Raw genomic sequence first — 25075 nt, 5'->3', positions numbered from 1 at the left:
CTCTGACACATTATCAAGTCATTTTCTTGGTAAGATATCAAGTCATTTTCTTGGTAAGAGAGTGTTGCTTGCGTGTGCAGTACATTAAGTTTGTTGGCCGCTCTATTATAAACCTGTTATCGTGCTCAGCAGGCTGCCGCAGTAGATGATCACTTGTGCATGCACGCAGCATGCAGCTCCCGTGCCTGTTATGTAAAGATATCGCTGGCCCGTCGTTGCATGGCGAGATGCTGAGGCGTGCGCGTGCGTGCGCGATTATTTTTGTCGCGTATATTGGTTTGATGGTCCTTCCTGCGCATGAGGCTATACGCTCGCGCATGTGAGTTAATTGCGGGATTTAGCGTCAACCCGCCGACTTTGACGCGCAAGAGGGCTGGGAGCACAGAGAGCCCGCCCTAAAAGCTCGCCGCTGCCTGCAGAAGACACGTCCACCGAACGCGAATGGGTCGTTTTTGGTGCTCTGCGGAACCGAGGCGAGAGAGAATGAAGAGCGGAATCTCATCATGATTTAATCCACGCAAGCTGCCTCGCAAGCGGCCATCTGTCCACGTTGTGAGATAACTCGGATAAGCAGAGGGTAAGAAGAAAAAAAAAATAAAAAAAAATAAAGAAGGGGCGGTGCGAGCTGAAGTCAAAAAGCGGAGAAGTAACGGGTCGTGCGTGCGATGCCATCCGCGGAAGAGGAGGCACAGGCAGGCATGAGAGGAGGCACAGCGGGGGCGGCCCGGACCTCGCCCCCGGAACAAGCTCCCGCAGGAGAGCGCGTGGTGGGAGCCCTGTGGTCCTTCGCCAAATGCCTGGGCGCGCTCGTGCCCGTCTACCTGGCTGGATATTATGGCCTCAGTATCACCGTGGTCCTGGTCGGGCTCGTCGTCTACATGGGATGGAAGCACAGTCGACAGGATAAAGCGAGGAGGCTCAACGCGGCCATGTACCTCTTGGAAAACGAGATGGAGTTCACGACAGAGAAGATCTTCCGATTCAAACGGGATCTGCCTCCCTGGGTAAGGACTATGAAGTGAACTCCCACCGCGTGGCCATTCTCCGCAGTTTCGTGTGTCAAAGTCAGCCTGAGGTGCCCACTGTGTATCGCTTATTGGGTGCTTATTATTTCCTCTTAATAAGACCTCAGAGCAAGTTTGTTTTAATTTAGCCTCCTCCCTTGACTAGCACATTTTAAGTATGCAGTGCCTGCATGGTTAATTCATCTATTCTGAACTGAATAGGATTTCACGTCAGTTTTGCAGTGGGAAAAGAGACATTTGGAGATTACACGTGAGGAAAAAAAATGCATGGAGCAGCTCATGAACTTATGAGCGGTGGACCAGGACCACCATATCTGGAAAGAGAGCGTGAGAGGATAAGCTACTGTATGTGTGTGTGTGTGTGTTAGAGAGAAAAAAAGACAATCGAATGATCTCAGACTGAGAAATAATGACAGTGTGAGCTGAGAAAGGTGCAATTGCCACTAATACACCCATGAGGGCTAATTTACTGAAATCTTTTCCAGGGCCCAAAAGGGTACACATGTTCCCAAGCTGTAAAACATCAAGTGTCACGGGTGCAAAATCCATTGTCGCCTTCAGTGTGATCTACTGCTTTCAGAGTGTGTTTTTGGCTGCAGTTCCTGCCATTTCTCTTTCTTTCTCATGCCATTATCACTTGACAAATTGCATCAGAATTAGCATTCAACATTCAGGAAAAGAGAAGTTTAATTATATTAGAGTCCAGTTGCTTCGAATTTCTAATGAAAATTAACCATCAACCTTATGAAACCTTTATTTACAGCCAGTGTTTTTAAGTAACATTTTAACATTTTCAAATAGAGATATGCTTTTTTTTCAGGACCGATACCGATTATCGGTAGTCAGGGAGGCCGATAACCGATATTTGAAGCCGATATACATTTTCAGAAAAAAAAAGTTGGTGTCAATTTTTATTAATAAAATAATAATAAAAACTCCAGCACTTAACTTAGCTTAACTCATTCACTCCCAGCCATTTTCACAGAAGCAATCCCCTTCGCTCCTGGCTGTTTTACTGGATTTTGACAGATTTTGGCCCACAGAATATTGTGCTCTATTGCTATAAAAACATGGAACCTACAAAAAGAAAGATTAGAGTCTCTTCTTTCATCAGGAAAAAAAACTATTTGTATCTGTTTCCATTTTGCAGCAATTAGCATTAGAATATAGCTTAGTTTCATCATTATTCACAAACCTGTTAAAAACACTGGCAACATGTTGCAACATGGCCCCAGTTGATCTCTTATACTCTGCTGCCACCTGCTGACCGTTTTTTTTGTAATAACTACCATTGCTCTGGGCTTCTGTTAATGTTTTTTTGTTTGCCATCAGCTATTACACCAACTAAAACTCCCAAATAGCTGCTCATTTGCGGGCTAACTGTTAGCTTGCGGGCTAACCATTCACCCACATGTTAACCCCGAGATAACTTTCAAATTGCCGCTAAAAAACGACTATATGGTTAGCCCGCGAGCTAACCTAATAGCCCACAAGCTAACGGTTAGCTCGCGGGCTTATAGCCGTTAATTGCTGCTTATTGGCTGTTAGCACTGCACGTGCAACCAATCAGATGGTGCTGTGGGCGGAGGGAGTCAACAGCCGCTGACTCAGAGCAGACGGAGGAGAAAAGCGCACGTCGGAATAAAAATAACAGTTTTTAATATATCGGCCATCAAAACAAAAAAAGAGGCCAATGCGCATTCATAATTGACATACGTCACATACCGTACCATTTTATCAATAAGCCAACTGCAATACAGTAAATAACAAATTATATTCTCATCATTAAATTCATATAAGTATTCAGGTCTACTTTTTTTTTTAATGTTGACTTATTGTTGCTTTAGCCATACGCAAAATGAGCAGCTAGTTCAAAAATGCAGGTAATTCTTTATGTCACAGTACCTTCAATTTCCAATTCCAAGGCTCATCATCAACTTTTTCCTCTTTACCCTCACTGATGTCCACAAAAAAAAGAAGAAGCATAAACAGCCAAATAAAAAGCAAAACATGCATGTGCAGTTAATCGTTTTAGATGCTAAGCCTCAAATAATATGCTCTTTGTTCCCTAAAATGTCGACTTTGGAGATTTTGCTGTATTAAAAAAAAAACTATGCTGAGGAATTCATATATATTGTTCCCAATGATTCTACTATGTAAGCTGCTCACCATTTCACGCTGCCTGTCTGACCTTTGTTCATTCTTTACAGGTCAACTTCCCAGATGTGGAAAAAGCAGAGTGGCTGAACAAGGTCAGTTTTTATTTATTTATTTATTTATTTATTTATGATGACCAGTCTAGGGCATATATAGGCCATAGTCAGCTGGGATATTCTGGACAAACAATTCCTAATGTTTCATAATTCACTTGAATATTTTTGAACATTTTGCACCTACTCAGTAAAGAATGCTTTTGTGGACTTGAGATGACCCTGCCTCCTTTTGCACCCTCTCCATCAGTGCAGTGCCGACTATTCACTTGTTTAATTAAGCTGCAGGGAAAGTGGCTGGAACGATATCTCAGCCTCCTTGCCAGTGCGCAGACCTCACATCAACAAAGGCAAAATGTGGATGTGAATACTAATACTGCGAATGTCCTTGTGGAAGGAAAAAATATGATGAACTTTAATGTCAGAGGCCTACATTGTCTTGAGAGTAATTGGTTGAATTTGTTTTTTCAATCGTGCAGATTTTTCTTCTTCGTAGCTTGCACGTTCTACAGTTCAGCAGATGAAGATGTTGTCTCGCAGTCAACACAAAATAGTCCGCTGTGCTTTGATCTGTGCTGCATGATCATACTATTAACTGGAGAGCATTTAATTTGTTAAATTACAAAACTGAATTAGTGATGATTGAGAGCAGCATTTAGGTTGTTTTCTCTGTGAATGTTTTTTTGCAGCTGCAACGGAAACAACCAGCTTGTGTTTACCACACTTTTGCCCTTTGCTGTGATGTGTGGGTGGATAGTTGCTTTACTTTCACGCACATGTAGTATGAAGAGAAAAGCCGAAAGGAAAAAAAAAGAAGAAGATTCATCTTACTTTTATTTAATCAGGAAATATTCGTTGAGACAATAATAAGTTCTATGCAGCCTTGCTAGTTTTAATACAATATTCTGGTTAATATTGCGTTAGTGGAATATGACTTAAGGATCCAGCAGTTTTGAACAATATCAAAGGGCGGCCATTTTGCCACTGAGTGGTGATTGGCCATTGCCTGAGCCCTGAACAACTGTGATGTCATCTCAAGTCAACAGCAAATGGCAAAATGGCCGCCCCCTGAGATGGATAAAAAACGACCGGATTTTGCTGCATAACTCATATTCCACAAATGCATTATTAATCAAAATATCATGTTTAATTAGACCAGTGAGGTCAGATATAACTTATTATTGTCAATAAATGTTTATGGTTGACTTCTCTTTTAAGGGGATTTTAGCTCAAAGCAATGTTGTTTTTGGGGCTTGTTTCCATGGTAACAACATTTTGGAAATGTTTTGTTTTTGAAAGAGTCTTTTAGATAGTGGTGAGGCAGCAGTGCAGTTAAAAATAATCTGTAGTACAAACAGTACATTTGGGCCTGATTAACCAATGTTTGATTATAGTTATAAAGTGTAGTGTATTATATAACTGTCCAATTAATGGCAATTTTCTCAATTGTATGTTTTCTGTGGAGTGTTCTTAGGGAGATTTTCATGTTACGTAAACCAACAAAAGACGATAACATCCAATCTGAAATTGTTCCAAGGAGAATAGTTAAAAGTCATAATTAAATGCTTTCTGAGCACACAAAAAGTACAGAAAGCAGTACATGTTTATTACGGAAGCGTATTGCATTCACTTGAAAAAAAAAACCTCTTGTTTTTCTGACTAATTTTTTGGGGGAGCTTTGTTTTATTGAGTTATTTTTTTTCTTCTGTTTTTCTGAATTTTTTTTCTGTCAAAAAAATATTCAGAAAAACAGGCTGGAAAAAATTATTCAGAAAAACAGGAGGAACATTTTTTTGGGGGGGGGCTTTGTTTTTTTTAGTATTTTTTATTTTTATTTTCTGTTTTTTTGAATATTTTTTTCTGTTTTATTAAATATTTTTTTCTATCAAAAATATTCAGAAAAACAAGCAGAAAAAATATTCAGAAAAACAGGAGGAAAAATTACTCAGAAAAACAGGGCAAAAAATTATTTTAAAAAACAGAAACAAATATTCAAGAAAACATAATATATATTTTTTTAAAAATTACTCCCAAAAACAGAACACCAGCTCTGTTTTTCGGAGTAAATGTTTATTTAATTTTTTTTTACCTCTGAACCCCAAGTGACTTGTTGCAGACTCGCTAATAGCAGAAGCGGACACTTTCCCGCCTACCTCCATATGCAATAAGATGGTCATGTTTACTTTCTGCTTCTCAATAAAGGAATGAATGTGTATACTGTATTGTGGTTTGTTCTCTAATCTCTGAGGGAAAACCTTTTTTAAAAAAATATTCAGAAAAACAGAAAAATAATTATTTTATAAAACAGGGAACAATTACTCAGAAAAACAGAAAAAAATATTCAGAAAAACAGAGGAAAATATTTTTCTTAAACAGAAAAAAACCCTAAAAAACAGGGAAACAAATATTCAATAAAACAGAAAAAAAATCAATAAACATAAAAAAATACTCAAAAATTAGTCAGAAAAACAGGACTTTTTTTCCCCCAAGTGAATGCAATACGCTTCCGTACTTTTATATTTAGCTTTAATCAATACACCTTCTTTGTTTAGATCCTGCAGCAAGCGTGGCCCTTCATAGGCCAGTTTCTGGAAAAGTTACTTCTGGAGACCATCGCCCCAACCATCCGAGCCTCCAGTATTCATCTGCAAACCCTCAGCTTCACCAAAGTCAATCTAGGGGACAAGGTATCGGATTGGCCCCCATACATCTTTAAAAATGAGCAGTTGTTGACCAGAAAAATGTTGTTTACTAGCACCCTTACTTGCCATTAGCCTGTTTGCCTTTGGTGTGTGTAATCGCAGCTGTTGTGTTCACAGGCTTTGAAAGTAGTCGGCGTGAAGGCTCACACAGAACACGATAGGAGACAAGTCATGTTGGATTTGTACCTCAGGTAATTTTGTGTATGAAACCAGTCTGTCTAGTCAGACAGTGAGATGGTCCTTCAGCTCAAGAAGTTTGTCCTTGCATGTTTATTTAAGACAAAACAGTTTCATAAGCTCACCACATCAGCTGCTTTCCTTATTTAAACATGCGTCTACCTGCAGCTATGCTGGTGACACCGAGATCAATGTAGAAATCAAAAAGTACTTCTGCAAAGCTGGCGTCAAAGGAATTCAGGTATGGACATACAGTGGTGCCTTGAGATGACCATTCCCGTACCTCAAATCATATTTCCTCATTGAAGTAAATGCCACTCCAGTCTCCCTACAAAAATTTAAAAAAATATATATATATATATAATAAACTTCTATGATATTGTACTTAACAAAAACATAGAGTCATAGTATAATTGAATAGAATGTGAAAATAATTCGTAAGAAATTAATTGCAGCTCCTTTTGGGTTGCGTGACTTGGCCACCGGGGGCAGTATAATACAAGTATGAAGCCAAACAAAGAGTTTCACTAAACGAGTACACCAGTGCGCTGAAGCAGCCCGCTAACTGTTGGGCCATGTTGTGTCACTCATATCCCAAGGCACCACTGTGCAGCATAACATTTTCCGACGTTGTAGTTCAGTGAATGATCCCAGTGCTTTCCTCCATAGCTCAATGGCAAGCTTCGTGTGATCCTTGAGCCTCTGATTGGAGACATTCCGCTAGTTGGAGCCATCACCATGTTTTTTATCCGCCGACCGGTGAGTTTCACTTCGGCTAACTTTCACTCAAGTCAGCATTATTTTACAGATTTCTCACCTTGGAACAAATAAAAGTGTGTGTTTATTTTTTGGAAACTGAAAAACTGTGTATCACTTGTCACAAGCGCAACCTTTAACCATGAAAATGAGCAAAAACACTTTAAGTCCAAAATAGGAACATGGTAAAATGTTAGGAAAGTGTTAGAGTGTTGCTGCACTGTGATTGGTCTGTCCTAGCTTTGGGTGGGTGTCATAGCGAAATGTTAACTGCTTCTCATTTGCATATGGTTTCTCAACTCTCATTGTGTGATAGAAACTGGACATCAACTGGACTGGCCTGACCAACCTATTGGATATTCCTGGATTGAAGTGAGTTGACAAGTTCACTTTTAACCCTGCACTGCACAGCAAAGTTGCAAAAATGCTGCATTGGAGAGATCCACAATCAATTGCATCAAAGTGAGAATTTTTTTTTAACTCATTCACTGCCATTGACGGCTCGAGACGTCAAAAATTAATTTGAACTATTTCTATTAGTTTAACATTTTTTTCTACTTTTGTATAGAGTCATAGTCACAGAGTATGAAAACCTATATTTTTTTATTGTACATTTAGAACAGATATAAAATGTGTGATTAATTGTTACTAGTGAAGTCATGCGATTAATTACTATCAAAAAAATGTAATCACATTTTTAATAATCTTTTACATCTAATCTACAATTTTAAATTGTAATTAATCACATGACTTCAATAGTTAACTCATGATATCTGGTCTAAATGTACAATATATTTTTTTCTAGGTTTCCATACTCTTGTTAACAAAAGTGGAAAAAAATATTAAATTCATAGAAATAGTTCGAATGAATTTTTGACGTCTATAGCCGTCAATGGCAGTGAATGAGTTAATATTTTGCCTCCTTCGTGCTACTTATTGAAGTAACCAAAATATTAAAATATTACTCATTTTGATGCAGTGCACTACATAACAGCAATAATGAACAACATTTACTAATATTATTACTATTATTAATACCGCTCATGGTGTTAGTAAAAAACAAGTATTATTTTGCAGTTGTTTGAGACATATTCAAGTGAATATGTTATTCACTGTATTTTGGCATTTAAATCATTGCAGAATTGGGTTTGATGCCTGCCTTGCATGTTGCAACTTGTTGCAATAATATTTTTGTCTTTATAACCCACCTCATTTTAAGACTTCATTCATTTGAAGGCCCATGATTCATTGTCTTTAAACAATGTAAATTCAGCCTAAATGTACGGAAGCGTATTGCATTCATTTGGAAACAAAAAAAACAACTCCTGTTTTGCTGACAAATTTTTGGGGGGAGCTTTGTTTTATTGAGTTATTTTTTTTTCTTTCTGTTTTTCAGATTTTTTTTCTGTCAAAAAAATATTCAGAAAAACAGGCTGGAAAAAAGTATTCAGAAAACCAGGAGGAGAAATTACTGAGAAAAACAGTAGCAATTTTTCTCAGAATAACAGTTATTCAGAATAACAGAAAACAATATATTTAAAAAAACTGAAAAAAAATTATTAAGTAAATTTTTTTTTTTTTTACCTCTGAACCCCAAGTGACTTGTTGCAGACTCGCTAATAGCAGAAGCGGACACTTTCCTGCATACCTCCATATGCAATAAGATGGTCATGTTTACTTACTGGCTCTCAATAAAGGAATGAATGTGTATACTGTATTGTGGTTTGTTCTCTAATCTCTGAGGGAAAACCCCTTTAAAAAAATAAAAACATATTTTATAAAACAGAGAAAAATTACTCTGAAAAACAGGAACAAAAATATTCAGAAAAACAGAGGAAAATATATATTTAAAAACAAAACAAAAAATTACAACAAAAAAAACAGGGGAAAAAATCAATAAAACATAATAATACTAATAATATAATAATACTCAAAAACAAAGCTCCCCCCCAAAAATTTGTCAGAAAAACAGGACTGTTTTTTTTTCAAGTGAATGCAATACGCTTCCGTATGAATGTGATTAAAATAAATAAATAAATGGGAGTGGAACCGTCAAAAATGACACAAGCTCATTTTTCAAAATTAAAATGAGTGAAAATGCAATTTTGGCAACACTGTTATGGCTATAAATAACATGTCAGTTTCAAAATTGCATTGTCACTGTGTACAGCCAGCAAGTGTTGGCTATGATTTTGAAAACTGTCACTGTTTGCAGTGCTGTAGACGCTTCCTGTTTTGTCCGTGTGTCCCGTCCCCGTGTGTCCCCAACATCATCCTTGCATTCATTGCAGTGCCATGTCGGACACTATGATAATGGATGCAATAGCCTCCCAGCTGGTCCTCCCCAACCGTCTCACCATTCCCCTGGTGGCCGACCTGCAGGTTGCGCAGCTCCGCTCCCCTCTCCCAAGGGTAACCGTCTCTGTCATACATGGCCTGGGTCACTGGTGCAATTCCACGTTGCCAGAAAACACATAACCTGAATTGCCACGCAGCAGACTGGAATTGATGCCCTTCTGCACCTGTCTGCAAATATTAGGGAGTTGTGCGTATACACCTGCTGGAGGCCGAGGATCTGACCGCTAAGGACACCGTCATCAAGGGCCTGATTGACGGCAAGTCAGACCCGTATGCTGTGCTTCGTGTGGGAACGCAAATCTTTACCTCACATCATGTGGACAGCAACCTCAACCCACAGTGGAGGGAAATGTATGAGGTGAGAGTGGTGTGTTTTTATGAAAATATTGTGCTTTTGTGCATAACAACAATGCGTATAATCAACCTACAATCTGTAATACCACTTAATATTGAGGCACTTATTATTATTACTATCCAAATATTGACTCGGTTCACAAGCGTGGATTTTAAACATAGAAGGGCCAAAACATGCCTTGTGAAAATTAAACGGCACTAAAAAAAACTAGATGCCAGAGGGTGCTTGAACTGCACAAATGGAAATCAACCTGACTTTTTTTTAACAGATATGTGCTGCTTTTAATACTATATTTATATTATATTTCATGATATTACCCTTATCGATACATCCCTATTGTAGAGTACATTTGACCCTAAAAATAGTCTATTTGGTCCTATTCTAAACAGAGTCAAATTTACACTTGGAAGAGAGTAAATTATTCAGATACAATTTTTAAGTATTTTTTCAGTGTTATTGCCTATCCCGTGACAAAAACCTAGCATTTTTTAAATTTTATTTTAGAATGACTTTTTTTGTGTGTACATTTGATTAGTTTATTTAAAAAAAAGTTTGAGGAATGAACACACAACCTTCAGCTTGGGAAACTCTACCACTTGAGCTATGCCACTCCTTTCGCCTACTGTTTGCTAACATCCAAAAGGAGACCAAAAAAAACGACGAGGTACAAATATTCCAGCTGACACAAGCGATATACTAACTAACACACAGTAGGGGTGGCATGGATCAGGAAGCAGATTGGCTGTCTGAAGTTGCGGGTTTGTTGTTCCTCAACCCTTGAGTGACTTTACTTAAAAGAAAATAAAAAAACTAGTACAATTTTGTCTCTCCTTGGAAATCTTTACTCGTTTTTTTTCAGGGGATAGGCAAATTCTCTTGTCCACACTAAAAAATACCTTTATTAAAATTTAAATATTGTACTTACCCTTTTCGATGTTTAAATTTTACTTTGTTTAAAGTGGGACCAAATAGCCTTTTTTTTGTTGTTGAGTAAAATGTACTCTCAGGTCTGTACTGTACTTTCAGGTCGTAGTAGTGGTATTTGCTCGATCGTTGACAGTTGATTGGGGTGTGGTTTCAGTGCATTCAGTAGACATGCCCACAGAACAGCTTGATTTGCGGGTTTGTTGTTCCTCAACCCTTGAGTGACTAAAAAAAAAAAAAAAACCTAGTAAAATTTTGTCAAAATCTCTCCTTGCAAAATATTTACTATTTTTTTTTCATGGGATACTCAAATTCACTTGTCCACACAAAAAATACTTTTATTAAAATTTAAATATTTGACTTACTCTCTTCCAAATACGCCCACAACATGAGATAGGTGGCGTTACCATGGTAACCGAGTGCTGCACTTCTTCGAACGTATGAGTCGGCAATAGCGGTTTATTTGGTGCTGCTTTGACTTCTTGTAGTGGATGATTCAGTGCGTTTCTGACTTTGCACTGCACACGCTTTCAGAGATAAACACTTCAGTGGAGATTTTATCTTCATTTGAAGCAGGAAATCGCAACTTCTGTGATAAGCAAGTCTTTGCGGAAACGTTTCTCTCATGGGTATGTTTGTCTTCTCCTTTGGTTGGGGACAAACATTTGTGCCACTTAAAAGTTCAACCAAAACTCACTCTAAATTATGAAATTGAGTAGGGTAGCATTTATTTTTTTGCCATTGTGATTGTGTTGTCTTGTTGTGATGTGTTGCTCAGTGTTTACTGTGTGTTGTGTGTGTGTGTGTGTGTGTGTGTGTGTGTGTGTGTGTGTGTGTGTGTGTGTGTGTGTGTGTGTGTGTGTGTGTGTGTGTGTGTGTGTGTGTGTGTGTTGTCCATTGATGTGACTGTACGTGTGTCAGGTGATTGTCCATGAAGTTCCTGGTCAGGAGTTGGAAGTGGAAGTCTTTGACAAAGACCCAGACCAGGATGACTTCCTGGGCAGGTATCTTACTCATTCTCATGTAATTTGTGTGTCTCACATCACGTCGCATGTTTGATGGTCAATCTGTCAATCTGACGATGCATTTCAAGGTCTTGTACCTTTCATCCAGCTTCTCGTGTCTCTTTCAGAGTGAAGGTGGATCTTGATATCGTGAAACAAGCCAGAGTTGTGGATGATGTAAGTTGCTTCTAATGGCTTCAGCGTCCAATTTGGTTTGTTTTTGTCTCGCTCGTACTTCAAGTGCTTACACTTAAAAAAAAAAAAAAGGCAGAGCAAGACTTTTGTAATCCTGTTAGCATGTGACGCCAGACAAGGGTCACATGTAAATTCTTGTGACCCTCTCTGGCACCCTCTTTGGGATTGGAATTTGTGATGAAAGGACAAAGATATGTGTTGTGTTTATGTGACTCGGATGTTTTTGTGTACAGTGGTTCAATCTGAGCGACGTCCCATCCGGCAGCGTTCACCTCCGACTGGAGTGGCTGTCTCTGCTGTCTTCTGCTGACAGGTTGACCGAGGTGAAACAAAATTATCATCCAGCATTGGAGTCTTGTTTGACTTTATTCAAAATAAAAAACATTTTTTTACTGGAGACACTGAATAGTCATGGTAGTATTAAATCCTAAAGTGCAGTTCAAAGTTTATAAAGCATGTTCATTTCATCCTATTGGCACATTTTAAAGAAGAAGTCAACCTTTTAAACATTTCATGACAATAATTAGGTATATGTGACCTCACTAGTCTAAACATGACATTCTGATTAATATTATATTTGTGGAATATGGGTTATGAAGCAAAATACAGACCGTTTCATCCATCCCAGGGGCGGCCATTTTGCCACTTGCTTTCGACTGATCACGGTTGCTCAAGCTCAGGCAACGATCAATCACCGCTCACCTGTTTTCTGAAGGTGAGCTGTGATTGGTTGTTCCCTGAGCAACTGTGATGTCATTTTCACTCGACAGCAAGTGGCAAAATGGCCAGCTTCGGACATTGATAAAAACGATTTTGTTGCTTAACTCGTATTCCACTAACATAATATTAATCAAAATACCATATTTAGACTAGTGGGGTTGCATAGAACATATTATTGTAAAAAAAAAATGTTTATTGTGATTTATTTTAGTTTCTGGCACTTTTGCTTAGCAGATCCAAATGAGCCAGGAACATTAGTGCTTAAAGGGATACTTAAGTCATTGAGCTATTTTCAGCAGTAAAAATATATTTTGTCCAGAATGAATTTGATAACTTTATTATTTTTCTTGTACAATTAATACCTTTAAAAACTGTTTCCACTTGTTGTCGATTGAAGATGACATCACATGTGCTGAGGAAATAGGTAACGACCAATCATGGCTCACCTGTTCTCTGGATTTGGTCAGCAAACTGAGCCACGATTGGTCGTTACCTATTTCCTCAGCACATGTAATGTCATATATAAAATAATCACATTCCAGCAGGTGTTTCCAGGTTTTTATTTATAGCATTCTCATACTGTATATTTACATATATATTATTAAAGTACTGTATTCATTAGTCATTTTCTATGTTGTATTTCACCCAATGTACACAAAGCCCAATGCTAAATTCTAGTCTTTTAAAAAGACAAAAAACTTTTTTTTACTTGTAGATCTGTTGATGGAGCAACTGTCTTATTCAGATTTAACAATACATTTTTTAATATTCTTTTTAATATTCTAATTTAGTATTTAGTTTTTCCGGGCCCCTTCGTCCATGGGGACCCCCACTTTTTATTTTCAAAATAAAACTTCTTGCTGGCTGATGGACCAATAAAATATTTTTTTGTTCTGTGTGGCACAGTCAGTACCCAATGTCCCATGTACAGGTATCGGTTCGCGACCTGGTGGTTGGGGACCACAAATAGTTTACCTCTCCCGGGAGCTGTCAACCAACACTTAACATGAATGGAAATTGTAACTTATCTTTCTTGTGTCTCCTTTCTTCTTCTTTGTCCTCCAGGTGATCCAGAGAAACCAGAACCTGACCAGCAAAACCGCAGATCCACCATCAGCTGCCATCTTGGCCATCTATCTCGATCAAGCTCATGAGCTGCCTGTAAGATGGTTCTCTCTTTTATGCTGTATCTTTTTTGAACTTGTGCACACTGTCATATGATTTGATCATGTTTCAGATGCGAAAGGGCAATAAGGACCCAAGCCCAATGGTGCAAATTTCCATTCAGGATACAACTAGAGAGAGCAAGGTAATTGAAAGTGTTTATTGTAACCAGGGGAGTAACGGAATACATGTACCGCCGTTACGTAATCAGATTACCAAAAAAATGTAACTGTATTCCCTTACAGTTACAGGAAAAAAACATGTCATCAGATTACAGGTACATTTATTAAAAATGAGGATTACAATTTCTACGATGAGAGAGAGAGAGCGCGTGCACGCCCGCCCGCGCGAGTGGGACCGTTGCTACATGTAGGGGAGGTGGGGACAAACGTACTGACTCGTCGTGTCCTCCACACGCTGGCAGTTTGAAAAAGCTTCACGGACGGGAGGAGGAAATGGCGACCGGTATTCACTGAAACTTACTCGGAGCGAAAGTTTGAGCTGAGAGTCCAGCGGCAAGCTACGCGCTGTAGCTTCTTGCTAGCTAGCCCGCTAGCCTAAAACCACAATGTGAGTTACTCCTTCCAAACAAATCTTCCTCCCACCAATTCACTATTTAAACATCATACACAACATATACACGGCTAAACTTGTGACTGGGATAAAAATTAATTTTGCAGTTGATGTCATACATTGTCATCCTCATTGGACAACTGTATCTATCTATCTATCTATCTATCTATCTATCTATCTATCTATCTATCTATCTATCTATCTATCTATCTATCTATCTATCTATCTATCTATCTATCTATCTATCTATCTATCTATCTATCTATATGCTTTCAGTGACAGTTCGAAAACAGCATATGGACATCAATCAATCAATCAATCAATACATGCTTTTAAATTACACAAAGATTTTTGCTATTTGTAGGCTACCCTATCGTTGTGGTAATATTTATTTTTATTTTGTCTTCACGAGCATACTCGGTATTGGAGTAATCCAAAAGTAATCCTAAATAATCAAGTTACATTACTTTAATATTATGGTACTAGGATTACGTTACTAACTACATTTTTTAGCAGGTAACTTGTAACTGTAACGGAATACATTTTAAAAGTAACCCTCCCAACCCTGATTGTAACATACAATCAACCCGTTTCCTCTACAGACGTGTTACGGTTGCAGCAACCCTGTGTGGGAGGATGCATTTACCTTCTTCATTCAGGATCCTCGCAAACAAGATATCGACATTCAAGTAAGTGTTTTGATTGTTGACTTTCATCACTCCACCTATATTGATTTGTCCCCCCCCCCCCCCCCCCCTTCTCTCTGTTTCTTCCCTCAACAACATGGAAGTGTTAGCGTAGCTTGTCATGCTGTTCCTGCTGTGTGTCAAATCAGGTTAAGGATGACGACCGAGCTTTCTCACTGGGCAGTCTGACCATCCCCCTAGCACGCCTCCTGGGGTCCTCTGAACTCACCATGGACCAGTGGTTCCAGTTGGAGAATTCGGGTTCTGCTAGCCGCGTCTACATCAAAATTGTTCTGAGGGTTGGTTATTTACACAAAAGCTCATGCTGCACTGTAGGTAATCACACAAATTCAAACGCTGCTCTATTGAAAATACAGCAGGGGAGTTAAATAGTATTTGTAATAATATTGCCACTGTTACATATATTTTTGGTACATCTATGCATATCCAATTTTCTAAATTCATGGTTGTTTAGAATGCTTTGCAAGGTGCAAAATATTCCTCCAAACTGTCAAGCATATTTTCAAAATGTAGAAAGCATTGCAAGAGGCTTATATTATCCATGTTGTAGTCTATTGCCTCTTTCTTGCATCATGAAGCTTCAAATTGGACTTCATGGCAACTTTTTTATTAAACTCTTCTTGCTACTGACAATCTTTTGTATGCCTCTAGGTTTTGTGGCTTAGCGATGATGCAACACCCACCACACCTTCGCCCCGCCCATTAACTCCAGGTTCAGGTCCTGGTCACGGGGGGATCACAGCACAACTAAACCCGATGGGGCCTGGCGGGTTAGCGAAACCTCCACCGTCGCGCCCGCAGCACACCACACCCGACCCTGAGTTTGCAACGGAGGTAGTAATCAAAACGGATTTGGAACAAAAATGGTCATTTTAAGCATTTAGTTGCAGGAAATGAACAATTGTCAGATACCGAACAATGCCTGCTTTATCCACAGGGCGTGCTTCGAATCCATCTACTGGAGGCCCAAAATCTGATAGCCAAGGACAACTTCATGGGGGGCATGGTCAAAGGGAAGAGTGACCCTTATGTCAAGATCCGTGTGGCTGGTATGACCTTCCGCAGCCACACCATCAAAGAGAACCTCAATCCAATCTGGAATGAACTCTATGAGGTTTTGTCAGTTTTTTTAAAAATGTATTTATTGTGTGTGTGCTTGGGTGGCTCACAACGAACGTCATACAATGTTCATGTGATTCTCAGGTGATTCTGACGCAGCTTCCTGGCCAAGAGATCCAGTTTGAATTATTTGATAAGGACATCGATCAGGATGACTTTCTGGGAAGGTGAGTCATCACTTTACAAATCAAAACGCTCTCTTGCACAGCACACAGCTGAGTCATCTCTTTGCAGGTTCAAACTGAATTTACGTGATATCATCAGTGCACAGTTCATCGATACGGTATGTGACATGTTGCAGAATCGATTTGAAGCTTTTTTTTTATTTTTTAATGGTTGATTCATGCTGATGTTGTTACAGTGGTACACTTTGAATGACGTCAAGTCCGGTCGAGTTCACCTGCTGCTAGAATGGCTGCCAAGGGTGTCTGACCTACCCAGACTGGAACAGGTTTGAAATGAAATATCATCCATAGGGAATCTGTGGACTCTTTTCCTTCACTCTGAATGAATCTCTCTTTTTTTTCTCCCACTTTTATAAAGATTCTGCAGTACCAGTCGCAGCAGTTATTCCAGAACAAAGCGGTGCCATCGGCAGCCGTGCTCTTTGTTTATGTGGAGCGTGCTCACGGCCTGCCAGTAAGACCACACGGTCACATTGATCTCAAAGCAAAGTGGGGAAAAGTTCACTGACTGGGCATCAGCGTGTTTTGAGGCACATAACAATAACCATATTAGGGAATGTAAAGTGTTACAAGTGAAGAGAATAATGATAATAGTGGGGACTTTCTAAATTGTAATTAATTAATTCAATGTATGTATTTATTTATTTTAAATTAATTTATTTAACATTTATATTTTCATAAAATATATCTGCTAGCACTTTGCACGCCTGCCTTTTTTTTTTTTAACACTGTTCTAAATTTCAGTTGAAGAAAAATGGGAAAGAGCCAAAAGTTGGAGCCGAGGTTTTTCTAAAGAACGTATCCCACCGAACTAAGGTAAAGACCATGTGTGTGTGAATGCACCCTGACATGTCCTGACGCCTATCCACTTTTTGCTAAGGTCTGTGAGCGCTCCACATCGCCTCGATGGGATGAAGGATTTCATTTCTTGGTTCGAGATCCCAGAGATGAAACGCTCACAGTGAAGGTGAGAGTCATCGGCTTTTTCTACGTTTGAGCATTTTGTACGGATGAGGCACACTGTAAGAAAATAAAGAATCGTTTAAAAAACGGGAATTTTCCGGCAGCTGGTGCGCCAGAAAAACACTGTGAAATAACAGATAATTACTTTCTCAAAACACAGTTTTTTCCTTAATTAAAGTACAGTTTTTAACTGTAATTTTACACAAGATTGTATGTAATATAACAGTATATGACCCCAAAAAAAGTGATTAATCTTTCAAAACATGGCCAATAACTGTTGAAAAACTAGATATTGGTTTTAAAATTGCAAAAGTGTACTGTAATTCATTTATATAGCATTTTCCCAAGGCTCTCAAACCACTTTACATTTTGACTATTCATTCACCTTCTAATGACACAGCATTAGGAGTTTAGCATTTTGCTCAAGTATACACAACAATTTTAGATCTCATGAAATGTATACTTGGTAGTGCTGATGCCTCAGCAGAGGAAGCATCCGTAAGTCCAATTGCTTTGGTTATTATTCATCCTCTCAAGCTTGTTAAAATTACAGTTAAAAACTTTACGAGAAAGTAATTTCCTGTTATTTCAATGTATTTTTCTGGTACCCCAGCTGCCGGAAAATAACAGTTTTTTTTACAAAATATTTTTTTACAGTCTATATCTCATTAGATGTCCTTTTAAAATAAATGTTAATATAATGAATGCTACCATATATATGTCATTACAGAAATTGTAGTTATTTTCACTTTTTTTTTTGTCAATTCACAAAACAATTATGGTAAAATAAAATAAAAATACTGTTAATTTCTCAGTTTTTTTCTTTTTTTAAAGGTTTTTAAAGTTGAATTTTACATTTTATTCCCTTAAATAACAGACAAATATTTGTGAAAGTACAATACATTTGTGAACATATTTTAACGATTTCTAATGAAGTTTTTTTTTTTGTAAAGGCACAGAAATATTGTGTGTTTTTAGTTACAGTGATTTCATGTTAATTTACATTTGACATGTAAATTATTTTTGTAAATTAAATGGTATTTTTAAAATACAGGACAAAAACTGTAAAATAAAAAGTAAAATTCTGGTACATTACCGTTTTTTTTGTTTTCTTTTTAAACTGCAGCAGCCAATGAATTTGTGTCTGTTTCCTATTAGCTCTCTCATAGTTGGGGCCAGGCTCTTGGTTCTTTGACCCTCGCTCTCAGAGAGGTGATGGCTGAGCCGAATTTGGTGCTGGACCGCTGGCTTGCCTTGGATGGAGCTCTGCCCGAGAGCCAGATCCTGCTGAGGGTGACGCTCAAGGTGCTGTTAATGCTGCCTGCATATAGTTTCAGTTGTACACAATGTTTTATTCTTGGTGATGAACATTTTGCAAGTTTGCACATATTTATTTGCCATCATATCTATTTTCATTTCAAACAATGGTGATTACAAGGGATAACAAAACACTGGCTATCATATAGCTTGTACTGTAAATGAGATACTGTAAATAGTAATTGTAACATGATACAGCAGTTGCTTGTTTGCTCAAATGCAAAAGCAACATGTGCTATTGTGTTGTTGTCTCCTATTATTGCAGATCTTGGACACTCAGTTGGCGGTATGCCGCAGGGCCCCAGGGGATAATGACAGCCCCGGAGAAGTGGCCATTCCCAGATGGGATCCCTCCCATCTGGACCTAAGACACCGAACTGGGTTCGCTATGTGAGTAATCATTGCTCCATTGTGAATCATATTGTAGGCTATTTGATTAGAATTAAATCACCGATGATCAATACATACCGTTGGTAATGATAGATACTAGGGGTGTGCCCAAAATATCGATTTTCATAAAAATCGAGATTCTCATTTAGTACGATTCAGAATCGATTTTATTTAAATTATTTTATACTGTCTCGCCTTTGTCTGTGTGTGCCTTTATTTGGAGCACTGTTTGTGTTGTACCCATTTTGGCCACTGAGGGGCAGTGTGGTTCCACGCGGTCTAATACACTGTTAAGTTGTAGCCACATTAGAGAGTAGAAGGAAAAAGTCACGATCAAGTTTTTCCAATAAAAGTTAGTTTTTTTTCAGTGTGGAGCCGTTGTTTTGAGTGATAAAAGTGCCGCGAGTAGCGCGCTAATTAGCATTAGCGAGTCAGACTGGAGTAGATCATTACAATTCCTTGCACATCTATAGATTGAAAATCATTGTCAATCAAATCAATTTGAATCAAAGAGCGTTCTTAACTGAAAACCGATTCTGAATCGAATCGCACACCCAAAAATCGGAATCGAATCGTGAGACATTGAAAGATTCCCACCCCTAATAGATACATTATCCAACATATAAACATGTTATTTGTGGTCTTAAGGGGCAGTGATACCACAAATGTTTCAAGCCAAGTGAAGCTCACCATCGCATACTCCACAGAGGAGAGCAGGCTTTTCATCACCGTCCATGCTTGCAGGTCTTACTTTCTATTCCCACGTGTGATACTTCACTGGTATTTTTCCACTGAGAACAGTTTGTAAAGATTTTGTGTACGCACCTGCAGAGCCCTGATAGCCTGCTCCAAAGATGGAGCCGACCCTTATGTTACTTTCATGCTGCTGCCTGACAAGAAAGCAACCACTAAGAGGAGAACTGCCACCAAGAAGAGGGACCTCAACCCAGAATTTAGCGAGAGGTGAGACGTTAAAGCAGACATATTATGTGTGTATTTTATTTACAGTTTTAAACAGATTTGATTTGTCATAACAACAGATCTGGCATTCTTAATCAAACTCCTCCATACTTGCTGGATTTGGTGTCATTTTCTGTCCTGTGGCCTGCTGACTTTTTTTTTTAATTCTTTTTTTATGTTCTTCAAACAAAATCTATAAGGTTGTAGAGTTATGCAGTCCCGTGCCACCTTGTTTTTAAACAATTTTGTGAAGCAGACATTCCAGTAAGACTGGATTTTTTCCCATGTATTTGATTTGTGTTTTGTTTGTATTAGCTGTAAATTTGCCGTTTCTATGGAAATTGCTTTTTAGTCAAATGTACTGATGTCAAAATAACGCAAAGGATAAAGAATGACAGAATTTGACTTGTATCAGTGCTGTTGAAACTACTCGGTTTTTGAGTTGGACGGATCTTTCCCATGCAAACAAGCCATAAACTACTTGCTCTTGACAGTGGTTCTCAAATGGGGGTACGAGTACCCCTGGGGGTACGTGAAGGCACTCAGGGGGTACATGAGATTTTAAAATATATTTTAAAAAGTATATATAAATATTTCTAAAACATATATAACTTAATAGAATGAATTTTATATTCAGTAGGCAATTGAATTTCAGTGTCCTAAAAACCCAGCATTCCCCCCACACCAGAATGGTTTGACCCAACTTTTCATATGCCACCTAGAATCACCCGTCAATCACTTGAAAACTTTATTTAAAATTCCAAAAGATGACACTTTATGTTGATAATAATCTGTATGTGCACAAATCTTTATAATTAAATTATTTATGTATTTATTTTTATTCCATCTTTTTATTTCCAAATAGTTCAAGAGACCGCATAAATACAAATAGAGTTCCAAAGTTAAATAATAAATCAGACTCGGTTTTCTTTTCTTTCTTTTTTTTTTTCTTCAATCAGAAATGCTTTGCGCTGGTTAGAGGGTACTTGGCTGAAAAAAATATTTCACAGGGCTTACTTCACTGGATGGGCAGACATCGATTAATACATTATGTATTAAAAGCAGTTCAAATGCAATTTTCTTTTATAATACAGTATGCATCCTTTCAGTGATGCCACTTGTGCCTTTCTTCTTTTCTGTAGGTTTGACTTTGACCTCTCTTTGGAGGAGTCAGCACAGAGGAAGCTGGATCTGTCTGTGAAGAACAGCGTCTCCTTCATGAGCAGAGAGAGGGAGCTTATTGGCAAAGTAAGCAGTGCTATCATGAACTACATTCTGCAGTAAAAAAAAATTGTACTTAACAGCCATAGCTATACCGCAATTAGCCAACTCGAGGGCTGCATCAAAAAGTGTATGAGCCAATCAATGAGTGATGTTAGAAAGAAAATGATGAGCTGACTAAGCAGTGTAATCGGCGGATGTTCATCGGAACACAAACTTACCTTTTGTGGCTGATGTGCTTCTTTCTGCAACAAAGCGGTATACCATTTATCAAAACAGGCCTCAAATGCATCTAACCTCACTTTTTTTTTTTTTATAAATCATTCACTGCCATTGACGGCTATAGACGTCAAAAATTCATTTGAACTATTTCTATTAGTTTAACATTTTTTCCCCACTTTTGCTAACAAGAGTATGAAAACCTAGAAATAAAATATTGTACATTTAGAACAGATATAACATTTGTGATTAATCGTTAGTTAACAAGTGAAGTCATGTGATTAATTACAATTAAAAATTGTAATCACCTGACGGGCCTAATAAAATAAAAAAAAAGGGACGTCTAATCTTAATTAATTGCATGATAATTTTATATGTTATAAATGTACAATAAAATAATCTAGGTTTTCATAAAACATTTAATGAAATGAAAAAAAAAGTTAAACTAATAGAAATAGTTCACAAGAATTTTTTACGTCTATAGTCGTCAATGGCAGTGAATGAGTTCATATTTTTTTAATATTGTTTGGGGGGGAAAAGCGAACATGGAAGAAAACAGCACAACGATACACAAAATTCACCGTTTGGTTCAATATTTTTTACGTTACCACCAGCCCCCCACCCCCCTCCCGACCCCCCAGTAATTTTTATTTAATTTGTGGTTTATTGATATTACCAACATTTTTGTTTCGACCGAAAAGTACAATTTTTAAATATGGTATAGCTTTAAGTATGGTATAGCAATACCTGCCTTATTTTCTGCTGTTCATACTTAGAAGTTAGAACCATATATAGAGTATATGGCAAAATAAAAAGGCACCTTGTCGAAAATTAATTTGATAAATCACCTATCTTCTGTGTGTTCTTATCAGTCATATCGAACAATTCTACACAGATACACGTATTGTTGCGCCCCTAGAAAAGACCACTAGTGTTGAGTTGTGATGGGTAAGGGGTAGTCACCATATTTGGACACGTGAGTTTCCCACCTGGCAGTGACAATAAGTACTGTTAAAGTAGTTAAGCAAATCCCACATGACAGTGTCAAAATACTCCACTCACTAGGGCATAATATGTGCATTCCTAGTTTACATTTGAAAATACATATTAATAAACAACACCATATTACACCAAGTTAGCATATTTTAGCATAAGTTATTCTCAACATGTTCCTAATTGCCTGCAGCTGCAGCTGGACCTGGACCAAATCGACCTGAAGACTGGCGTCACACAATGGTAAACATTGAAACTGCTTGCTGCAATGAGGACTGTTCAAATATATGCCAAGCCAGTCAGCAAGTTTTCTATCTTTGCAGGTATGATTTGGTACCAGAGTCGACCTAGAAGAAGGAATTGCTGATCTCTTCGGTACTATTTAACATTTAGTGTCGCTTCTGTGTTCTGTGAATTGTGCGTGTATATTCGGCTTTAACGGCATTTTCCAACTTTGCTGAAGAAGAGAAGAAGAAAAAACGACAAAACATCTGCTTCATAAAACAGCAATGCATCAGTATTTATGAGGAGATACTCGCTTGTCGGCTATATGGTTTCGCAGTACTGCATCCTTGCTGTCTTAGACATGTTTTTTAGTAGAATATTTGGCTGAATAGATGTTTAATAATGCAACTATGTTGCATAAATTACCAGTTTGTATGTTGCATACAATTATATGAAAGGATAATATATAAGCTTGTAAAAGTCCTATTATAATTTTTATTCTCAAAAAGGCTTAACATCCAAAGGTAGGGCAATGTTGTACAAATTTATAGCCTCCAACCTGACTGAAAGAGATTAGAATTTTGTTTTTTTACAATCTTAATACAGATGCTGATATTGCTTTGTTTGTGTGTTTATATCGTTGCCTTAAGTATTACACAACTTTTCATGGTTTATCAGTGTTTCACAATGATCTTCCAAATGAAGTTTTATATGCTTTAGCCGGAGTTTTGTGATGAATGTTGCTTTTATAAATTGAAGTATTACAAAATGAGAACCTCGTATTTACCTTTTGACGACAGAGCTGTGGAACTGTCAGCGGTCTCAATCACTGTGCTTTTATGACGATGACACTTTGACGGTACTTCAAACTCATGGCATGCTTGCTCTCTTGCATTTATCATGCGAGGTGCAACGGTTTAACGCTGTGCGCCTCGTTTATCACACAAAGCAGCTGTTTCACTGCAAGAAATTAGAAAATAGAGTAGGAAGTCGTAGTTGGACTTTGTGTTGCACGGCTGTCACTTTATCACGAAGACCCTCTTGACACTCATGTGTGTATTTGGAAAAGAAAACAGTCTTAATGGTGACATTAAAAACTGCTGTATATTTTTAGAACTTCATTTACAAAATAGAATATCAGCTTTGAAGTTGTTGAATAAAGTTTGCATTCCCATGATTGGTTTGTTTGTCTTTTAATTTGAGTCCAAATGAACACCAAATGTCCCACTATTAAGTAGTAGAATCACCTCCGTGTATTTTGGGGCCGTGTAACGCAACAAGATGGTGCCTAAGTAAAGAGCTTGTGAAGTGCCGACATCAAATCATGTGTGGCCGATTACTGTTAATGGGAACGTAAGATCAAGGGCGGACTTAACATTAGGGCCTGAAATTTTGAGGATGGATGATTAACTCATTCACTGCCATTGACGGCTATAGACGTCAAAAATTTATTTGAATTATTTCCATTAGTTTCACATTTCCCCCCACTTTTTTTTTTTTAACAAGAGTATGAAAACCTAGAAAAAAATTGTATATTTAGAACAGATATAAAATGTGTGCTTAATCGTGAGTTAACTAGTGAAGTCATGCGATTGATTACAATTAAAAATGTTAGTCGCCTGATGCCCCTAATTAAAAAATTGAAACAATTCTTAAAAATGAGGGGCGTCAGACGATTAACATTTTTAATTGTAATTAATCGCATGACTTCAATAGTCACTCACGATTAATCACAAATGTTATATCTGTTCTAAACGTACGATGAACAAAATCTAGGTTTTCATACTCTTGTTAACAAAAGTGGAAAAAAATGTGAAACTAATCAAAATAGTTCAAATGAATTTTTGACATTTATAGCCGTCAATGGCAGTGAATGAGTTTTTAATAAAGATTAATGTTTCAACTGTTGTTTCACGCTTAATCTATCATAATTGTTTGGATTGCGAGTGTTCAATCCTCCCTTTGCATGCTATCGATCAGCATATATTCCATCTTCTTACTGTGCATGTTCTGAAATGATTCAGTAAGAAGTTAGCAAAAACTTGTTGGCGCATTGTGATGAAAATGAAGCAATGCTGTCGGTGTCAGCTGAGGAGTCTGCAATAAAGCAAAAATATATATTTCCCATCATCAAGATGTGATGACGGACAAAATGGTAAACAATATTAAATGTTAATTAATGTTCTTGTCAATTACTGTAAAGATGAGGATTTTTAAGGACTTTATCGAACTGAGGAAATAGGAGGATTTTCTAAAATTCTAACTTTTTTGTTCATAATAAAAAAATATTTTTTAATTATTTCGCTTCGAGAAAAAATATACCAATGATAAGTTGATTCATTCATATTTAAGTGATTTGGGGATAATGGTTTGTGGTATAATTCTAGCCAGTTTCTTCGCGAATACCGGGGGTTTACTGTATTCAACGGCAACGAGTGCCTAAGCAACGTTTAATTGCAATAACCGTATGTTACCTCAAGGTGGAGCCAATCTGCTACCTATCTTGTGACCAGCTGCTTCCACCGCTGCTTTGGGGACTGTGGCTGCAGATGTGAAAGGCGTGGGCAGGGTGAGGGCGTGATTGACATGTGTTTGGACCAATAGCCATTCTCG

At 37.8% G+C, this 25075-nt stretch overlaps 1 protein-coding gene across 1 annotated transcript; it reads left to right on the top strand.

The window, feature by feature from the left end:
• The first annotated feature begins 160 nt into the window (after window positions 1-160).
• On the top strand, window positions 161-23639 carry esyt1a (extended synaptotagmin-like protein 1a). Its single transcript, XM_086068433.1, has 31 exons — window positions 161-1004; window positions 3236-3277; window positions 5788-5922; window positions 6055-6128; window positions 6283-6355; window positions 6784-6873; window positions 7187-7242; window positions 9162-9282; window positions 9410-9586; window positions 11429-11511; window positions 11640-11688; window positions 11940-12029; window positions 13492-13587; window positions 13664-13735; window positions 14766-14852; window positions 14999-15148; window positions 15522-15704; window positions 15808-15984; window positions 16074-16156; window positions 16224-16272; window positions 16351-16440; window positions 16533-16628; window positions 16919-16990; window positions 17055-17141; window positions 18296-18442; window positions 18720-18844; window positions 19493-19588; window positions 19676-19807; window positions 20947-21052; window positions 22431-22480; window positions 22561-23639. Exons 1-31 carry the CDS (start codon window positions 666-668, stop codon window positions 22586-22588), a joined length of 3255 nt encoding a protein of 1084 aa, XP_085924559.1. The 5' UTR covers window positions 161-665; the 3' UTR covers window positions 22589-23639.
• The last annotated feature ends 1436 nt before the right edge of the window (window positions 23640-25075 follow it).

Source organism: Leptonotus elevatus, chromosome 2 (genome assembly GCF_054856555.1).
Source record: "Leptonotus elevatus isolate MCC_2025b chromosome 2, RoL_Lele_1.0, whole genome shotgun sequence".
NCBI classification, from domain to species: Eukaryota; Metazoa; Chordata; class Actinopteri; order Syngnathiformes; family Syngnathidae; genus Leptonotus; species Leptonotus elevatus.
Note: the sequence above shows the minus strand (reverse complement) of the source record. Positions and strands in the feature narration are given on the sequence as shown.